Below are 8302 nucleotides of genomic sequence, written 5' to 3'. Positions count from 1 at the left end.
AAATTTCTTCAAAATCACTTCAAATTTCGGGAGATTCATCATAATTGACACTGTTTTAGCACAGGGGAGCAACAACTGTAAAATTTGCATCATCTAATGTCTCATATTGCCTGAATGGTGTATTGGATCACGAAAAATAAGATAAATCATACTTCAAATTCCATGTAAACATAATTGAAACCAGTGTGTTATTAAAATTTGGTAACCTATAGCTAGAAATTGTGTCGTACTTTAACTTTTCCGAGAACGGCGTAAGATTTAGCAACCCCAAATCTACTAGAAACATGATTTTTTTTTTTGGAGGCGCGCAAAAACGCCATTTTGGTTACGCTGTGTAATGATGGAAAACCACGCTTTTCGTACACGAAATCTCGCAAGGTGAAATAATGATTAAGGCTTATTAACAAATATCATAACAATGAAAGGGATTTTAATGTTTAATTTCTGATGAAATCCTTAACATATTCTAAACAAAATTTTTATTCTGTTGCACGTGAAATTGAATGAATGAATGGAGGCATGAATAAGCGGTACGATTGACGGAACCGACGTTTGGTCGAATTTACCCTTCTTTAAACTGGCAATAGGCAATAGGTTCTTTTTTTTATACTGTTAAAACAATTGTTAGCGACGGTCACTCGGTGTATACTGGCCTTGAACCGATCACAAATTCTGACAGGACGACTGACATTGACAGGACAAATTATAATGATGAGACAACTGACATTGATATTGAAAAAGAAAACAGAAAAGAAAGTAGTAACTGATATCACATGTGCAAATTAAAACTTATATCTTATTAGTACATATTAGTTAAAATCTTGATTGAATTTGTATCCTAATCGTAAGTAAAAACATGAATTTATACGTCTATGAATTAGCTAAAATGAACATTTATATGAAATAGATTACATGCAGAAAGTCGATTCCATAAGACTGACACAGTGGACTTTATAGAGGATTAAAATTTGTAAGTCTAACACATTAAAAACACTTAAAGTTAATCTAATTATCACATAATAAAACATTTCAGCTTAAAGCATTCACACACCAACGCTGGGTTTGCTAAAGAAGATCCGAAAACTCACAGAAGTCCATATCGTCAGCAACAACAATTATTGGCAGTAAATATGCCAAAGGTCAGTAAGCCAAAAGGATTTCATAAATCATAAGACTGTTTTTATGGTGTATTCATGAGGAGTTCTAAATCGAATTCCTTTTAAGTTTTTTTTTATTTATAGAGAATAAGTAATTAATAGAAAATTTTCTTCGAAGTTTACAATAGATTCTTGATAACATTCTAGCCAAAACCTTTTTAGGATTCTTGTTGGATTTCTGATGATGTTTGAAACAAGGTTCTGGTGGATTCCTTGTCAGTTTTCTTCTCAGCTTTCTGCTGAGTTTTAACTAGTTGCACAGTGCATTCCTGGCGTATTCATGAAGATCTGCATACCAGATTTTCCAAAAATCGTGGAAAACATCTGTTCAGAAAGATCCTGCCTAAAACTGCATCAGTGAAGAGGATCCACATCAGTTTGTATGTATTTATACTTAGATTAAAAAACGGAAATGCCCTCAAAGAGGCCCTGGCGGAACCTGTGTCAGGTGCTGAGAAGTGGCCACATCTATGGATATTTAGTTTATTCTTCCTTTATTGATTGGATGTTCTCCTGAATTCAAGAAGATTGAGACGTTGCACGGTATGTTTTGGACATAAAACGGAAATGTCCCCAAAGAGGCCCTCGTGGAATCTGTGCCAGGAGATCTGGAGTGGCCACATCTGTTTGTACCGGGGTTTGTCTTCTTTTATTGACATGTTCTCCCGAATTCATGAAGATTGATACGTCGCACGCTATGTTTCCGACAAAAAAACGGAAATGTCCTCAAAGAGGCCCTGGCGGAACCTGTGTCAGGTGCTCTGGGGAGCAAAGGTGAATAAAAAAATGGTAATAAATCTTGTTGCCTGGTTATCATCATTAGATAACTGATTTGGTTATCATCTTCTTCTTCTAATTCTTCTTGGAATTAAAGTCCTCACGGGTACAGAGCCTGCTTATCAGCTTAGTGTTCTTAGTGTTCTTTCTTTGCCAAAGTTGCCATTTTCGCATTCATATATCGTGTGGCAGGCACGATGATACTTTATGCCCAGGGAAGTCAAGGAAATTTCCATTACGAAAAGATCATGGACCGACCGGGATTCGAACCTAGACACCTTCAGCATGGCTTTGCTTTGTAGCCGCGAAATCTAACCACTCGGCGAAGGAAGGTTATCATCTTGGCTGAATTAACAGCCAACAAAACAAAAATGAGAACTCAAATTGGTTTGTCGAATAACAAAGTAATAGTAAATTATGTTATCACTGAGTTCAAGTTGATAACACAATTTGCATCATTATATTTTTTTTTATTTCATGGTCATAAATCATGAAAAAAATTGAGAGATGAGTGTTTTGGATTAAAATTACGCTTCAAATATTTCACAAAATTATGTATGACGAACAGTCAACTTTGTTTATGAACATACGCTTTATAAACACGTTAAGGAATAGATGAGTGATAACATATTTTGTTATCAACCTGTTATCAAACAAGTCTGTCACGGATACAACGATAACAAATTTGGTTATCATTCGATTATCAATGATAATAAAATATCAAAATAATAATAGCGATAATAAACTCGTTATAAAATTGATATCATCCAGTTATCCGACTTTGCTCGGGTATTTGTATTACACACCTGACACCATGATACACTAGACACCCTCCAGGAATAAAATACCTAGCTACGCCAATGTCAGCAACCAACAAAGCAGGGGTCCATCGCAGGCGGCTCAATCGCATCCCGCCCGAATCAGAGGTAAAGATGAATTTGGAGGACGGAGATTGGGAGGCACACAAGGTAAAAGTTGCAATTCATGTTCTTCATCGTGGCCAGTCTTCCCGGGGGGAATTATCGTCGTCGTCTCCTGTCTTTCAATCGACGTGCTTTGCTGGGCCAGAGGCCATTAAAGAATAAACAAGAATCTGGCCTGGACCTCATAGCGTCATCAATTTCACCCAGCCAGCACAGTGTTTATTCATAGTGAATATGTTTGTGCGCATTTGTAATGTTTTATTTACTCTCTTGTGGGGTTTTATCTATGTAAAGTTGGACTTCCGCTACAACTGTTTGAATATGGCACTTCATTCACCTGTTTGGCGATTGATTCTTATGAGGATAAAGGCTTGTGTATTGGTTGTTCTCTAAACGATGATGGCAAATCGCTTGTATAATATAAAGACCAAGGACCTTCCTTAGCCGAGAGGTTAGAGTCCGCGGCTACAAAGCAAAGCCATGCTGAAGGTATCTGGATTCGATTCCCGGTCGGTTCAGGATCTTTTCGTAATGGAAATTTCCTTGACTTCCCTGGGGATAGAGTATCATCGTAGCTAACACACAAATGCGAAAAATAACAACTTCGGTAAAGAAAGCTCTCAGTCAATAACTGTGGAAGGATAGAAGTATAGAAGAACTAGAGAATAGAAGGATAACAGAATATAAGGAGAGAAAAATACATGAAAAGAAGAATGGACAGATAGAAGAACTGAAATATATAAGGAAAGAAATATAGCAACATACGAAGATGGAAAGATAAAAGAATATAAGATAAATTACTTCCGGTGTAAATCTTTTCCTTTTTTAAATTTCTTTATTACTCCTATTAGAATTAATGTATTTCGATAATATATCACAAACGTGCCACCAATCGATCGATATAGTTCTGCGCTCGGTTACCAACCTCGACCACAAAATGGACGGATATTACTGACAAACGCCGCATCACTGTCAACTCCCTGATTCAGAGTGATTGCACGATCTGGAACGGAAGTGGGGAACAAAAAGAAAACACAAAAGAAAAAGAAAAGGAAGGAAGGAGTTGGGATCGCATTGCTCCAGAACAAGAATCAAATTGTACAATTTTCAAACAGCCAATGGGAATGCTCTGCGTAATGATCGGAGGGGAATGCGAAATGTTCGCATGTACTTTGGAGTCGTACATGGAGCATCGTGATTGATTGATTGTTTGGTGATCGGCGGGAGTGGAAATAGACAAAGACAAAAACAAAAAGGAAGGATGAGATGAGATTAGGGGAAAATACTTGCTGGCGACAGTACCAGTGAGGAGTTACAGCTTTTGAGGATTCCACGGAGAAGTGTTACGTCGTCCGGGGTGAGGGACCAACCGCTCAGCTGCCCAAGGCTCTGCAGCTCTGGGCACCGATCCATGAGGATCTAAAAGTGATGGGCGAAAATGAAAAGTTAGTGACTTATGTTGAATGCTTTGATTATTCAAACTCACCTCAACGCTAGCCATCGAAAGGTTTGGAGCGGTTGTGAACCAGACGTCCTCCAGGTGGTAGAAGTCCTTTTCGATCATCAACGTGCTGAAGTCTTCGTCGGTAAAAGTGACACTGTCGATGGCTAGTCTTTTCAGCGTGGTTGAAAGACTTAGCAAGTTGCGTAGACCAGGTTGCGAGATTGGGCTGCTTAGGATTTCCAAGCCTTGGAGGTCGAGGAAGCCGTGATCGCCCGAAAAGCTCAATGAATCCATCATGTAAAAATCTAGATCGATCAGATTCGGGCAGCAGCGAATGAGTCGGTGGATTTCCATTGTGCCGCGACCTTTGATAACGGTGAGATGTCTCGTGAAGTTGCCAATGGATTCTAGAAGGGTGAGCAGCTCCGAACAGTTGAATTTGTAGAGTTTCAGTCGGCGAAGGTTGACTTTGGAGAGTTTGACGAGGGTGTTCGTTTCAGGTGAATCGATGTAGAGGTCCTGCAGATTAGGGCAAGCATCGATGATGGCATCCATTGCCTTTGCTTTGGTCCCCGTATCGTGTAGGTAGACTAGTTTGCAGCGGAAGGCTGGATCTTTATTATCGAGGATGTATTGAAGACTTCGTCCCACGAAGGAGTAGCTGACTAGGCTGACTAGGTTGGGGAGGTTCATGAGTAGCATAGCGATGTCTGTATGACAGACATTTTCTTCCCCGAGCGATCCGATGTCAAGGACTGTTAGATTAAATCGAGACTCACCATAGCTAAGGTATTCTAATCCGATATCGGTAATGTCCGTATCACCACTAATATCCAAATGTCTTAGATTCTTACAATAATCACTGATGTGTTTCAGAAGATTGTCATTCGCAATGTGCGGTATTGTAAGCTTGGTTAACTGCGGTAGATGCTTGATGATCTCGTACATGAAACACATGTACTCCTCCTTTACCCAAACTCCCTTCATGTTGAGTTGGCGCAGTCCTCGGCCCTGTGCTGCGATCACTTGCAGAATTCGCTCGTAGTAGGTGTACGGGAAGATCTCCGTCATCAAAGTGTGTACCGCTTCGTTGAGCAAGGTCTGTAGACAGCAGAAGCGGATTACTGCCTCCAACGAGTCCGAGCAGAGGATCACCCGAAGTAGGTCTTCATATATAGCGCTGGTGGCGCCCATCGTTTCCATGTAGGACTTGATCTCCACGATGAGAAAGGTAAAATCCGGTTCAACACCAAAGTTGTACGTAGTCTGGAGCATGCTTCCAATGGCACCTACTATGGAACCGGCCACTTCTGCAAGCGCGATCTCTCCAAGTGTTCGGACTGGTAATTTTCTGGACATTTTCCACTGTTGATTGTTGATCGTTCGATATTGCGACTTTTCTACACTAAGCGATCAGAGCCAAGCAACATGTCAGCTGAGGAACTTGACGAAGAAAATTTTTCGGCTCCGCTGTTTTGCCTCGAGATTCTAAACAAAAATAGACGCGTGGAGGCGCATGCGTCTGTAAACGGTTAGCGCCTATCGTAAACTGATGATCACCTTAGTCCAAACGTTATATAACGGAGAGAGTATGTGGAGAAAGTTTGTCGATCTCCAGTAGGAATCGAGAATAGAATTGACTCAATTGGATTCACTGATACAGAATGACGTGATCAGCAATTAGAAGGAGAATTTCGTGGAAAATGTCGCGCGCGAATCAGACACGGGAGACCAACGGCAGAGAACTGCTCTGCTCGTCAATCAGGTGGGGACCGAACCCTTCGACTGCATCATATCTCGTCACTTGGTTTGGTTTGTGTTTTCGATGGGGACCTTCGTTAAGTTTTATTTTTAGATAATGCCATAGCAGCATGCGCCGCGTCCAATAATGGCTTTGCGATAAAAGCGTCCCTCTATTTATGTAGTTTGTTTGTAAACAAAATTGGAGTAGGCTTCGCATCGAATGCGTCGACAGGTTCCATGAGTTGGGCAATTGTGGCTGGCCTACTGTGATAAGAGTTTATTTATCATCATCCAGTTGATGACGTTGTAGGTCTTCCTCGGTTTACGACAATGGGATAAACTTTCCCGAATGATACCAGCTGAGTCAAGCCATTCGATTTTATTGCTAGAGAGATCCCACCTAGCATAAATACAGGCAGGGCGTGTATAAAACGCACATGACACACATTTTCAGTGTTTTCTTTTCTCCCATCCTCAGTGCACTTGATTGTTGGTGTTTTTATTGTTCCGCCTGCGTGATTGAGAAATTCGACACCCTTCGTCCAAGTAGGCTGCCGTTCGTTGCCACATGGCTTCCTCTAAAACGGTAATCTAGCGAGGTAGGCATAGTAGTCTGCTTCTGTTCTGGTCGCTCCAACCATGGGCAACAATGGAGAAATGTGGCATCCACGTTATACGACAATGGCGGCATTTATGGGCTTGATGAAGCACTTTGATTTACGACTGTTATAAGCGGTGCCGTGATCTTGAGCCGTAGCGATGTCGAAATTTTCTACGCTTCCATTGCATCCAGTTCCGATAAAACAGTCGTCCACTTTATCGAGCACGGCAAAATCCTCCATTCCGTGCAATTGACGATTCAACCGACTGGTTTTCTCATCACCCTATCGAAATCTTTACCACTCGAAATTCCTCGCACCGCCAAGCATCTAACAACTGCCAGAAGAGCCAGGAAAGCAGTGCAAAAGTATATCGTACCAACATATCCAGTCTGAACCTGATCCGAGATTCTCCCCACATCAAAAACCTATTGAAACACAAAAACTCCCTCCGTTGCCGTACACCGACGCCACGGCTCACCGTGACAGTGACCTTTCCCTTCTCGGGACGCTCCTCCGCCATCGATTGGATGCTTTGCTAACTTCTTCACGAGAAAGCACCAGAAAACTGGTCCGACAGAAACAACAAGCGGCAGGTGTTCAACTTTACTTGTTGAAAACTTGCATCAGTTTGCGTCTCCTCCAGGGGCCCCCTTTCGCTGCTTTCCCTCCCACAAACACTTGTCCAGCAGTAGTCACACACCACATGGATGCCGGTTGTCTCCATCGCTTAGTCTTTGTTTGTTATCGTCGACTGCATTTTCCACTCACCTGAACATTAGCAGAAGCAACACAACTTACCCTTTTGTCTTCTGCCCTTCCGTTTCTCTTCATCAACGATCGCCATGAATTACTCGAAGACGATGCGGGTTTGCTCCAGCCGATTTGCTCTTCGGTCGGTCAGTCATCATCATCAGTTTATTTGTTTTGATCCTCTTTTCTTCGCTTTCGGGATTTGCTTCGGTTTTGGTTGCATTCCGGACTGTGCACTTTAATTTATCAGATTTAAGTTTTACAGAGGAACTTTTCCATTCAGACGCTTTGTTTTCTACCAGCACAGTAATCCAAAGCTTCGATTTGGTTTATATTTTGAGACACACACAGGCACGGGAAATGGGCGAACTTTTCAAATGTTTGCGCAAAGTATGTTTACAATTGATTTCAATTTAAACTTCTCTACTATTACACTGAAAATAATCCACACGTTCGATCCTAATTCTTTTCAACGTGGATCTGTCGTGTCGAATTGCAAGGTGAAATGACGTGTAAAACTTGTGATTCTGTGAAGGATTGACTTTGGTTCGATAGCAAATGCTTTTACACATGATTTGAACGTGTTTGACAATGGCGATATCCATCATTAGCAGAACTAGTTTGCCTATCATGACAAGGACTCACATTTGCCATCCATGCGTATCATGTTAAATGACATGTTATTTTTGGAGAAACCGGGTGCCTGTAATGGGTGCCTGAAATCAGAAAATTAAGTAATCGCTAATAAATCCTACTGCAAAGTTTTCGATAGTTTGTAAATTAACGTGTTTTACATTTGAATTTGGATTGCTGATAGCGACTGGTTTTACACCATCGTTTGATGTGTTTTACAATTAGTGAAAATTTACGTGTGAAACACATTGATCCAGCTTGTAGAATGTTTTC

The 8302-nt window shown here is 41.2% G+C and overlaps 1 protein-coding gene across 3 annotated transcripts; it reads right to left on the bottom strand.

The window, feature by feature from the left end:
• Window positions 1-3658: 3658 nt before the first annotated feature.
• On the bottom strand, window positions 3659-6106 carry LOC5580307. Of its 3 annotated transcripts, none has more exons than XM_021857380.1 (3): window positions 4344-6106; window positions 4160-4276; window positions 3659-4027 (listed from the first exon to the last, which is right to left on the bottom strand). In XM_021857380.1, the coding sequence occupies exons 1-3, from the start codon at window positions 5658-5660 to the stop codon at window positions 3965-3967; spliced, it is 1497 nt and encodes a 498-aa protein (XP_021713072.1). In that variant the 5' UTR covers window positions 5661-6106; the 3' UTR covers window positions 3659-3964. The 3 variants fall into 3 exon arrangements, with proteins under 3 accessions (XP_021713072.1, XP_021713074.1, XP_001662925.2); XM_021857382.1 differs by having other exon boundaries at window positions 3659-3860; XM_001662875.2 differs by having other exon boundaries at window positions 3679-4276; window positions 4344-6071.
• Between the last annotated feature and the right edge of the window lie 2196 nt (window positions 6107-8302).

The sequence above is a fragment of the Aedes aegypti genome, chromosome 1 (genome assembly GCF_002204515.2).
Source record: "Aedes aegypti strain LVP_AGWG chromosome 1, AaegL5.0 Primary Assembly, whole genome shotgun sequence".
NCBI classification, from domain to species: domain Eukaryota; kingdom Metazoa; phylum Arthropoda; class Insecta; order Diptera; family Culicidae; genus Aedes; species Aedes aegypti.
Note: the sequence above shows the minus strand (reverse complement) of the source record. Positions and strands in the feature narration are given on the sequence as shown.

Excerpts from the sequence above, each read along its gene's own strand:
- LOC5580307 (XM_021857380.1), bottom strand. The coding sequence starts at position 5,660 with ATGTCCAGAAAATTACCAGTCCGAACACTTGGAGAGATCGCGCTTGCA. Across the intron at positions 4,277-4,343 it reads TTTCGATGGCTAGCGTTGAG|ATCCTCATGGATCGGTGCCC; the intron begins GTGAGTTTGAAT and ends CATCACTTTTAG. Across the intron at positions 4,028-4,159 it reads AAAGCTGTAACTCCTCACTG|TACATGCGAACATTTCGCAT; the intron begins GTACTGTCGCCA and ends ACGACTCCAAAG.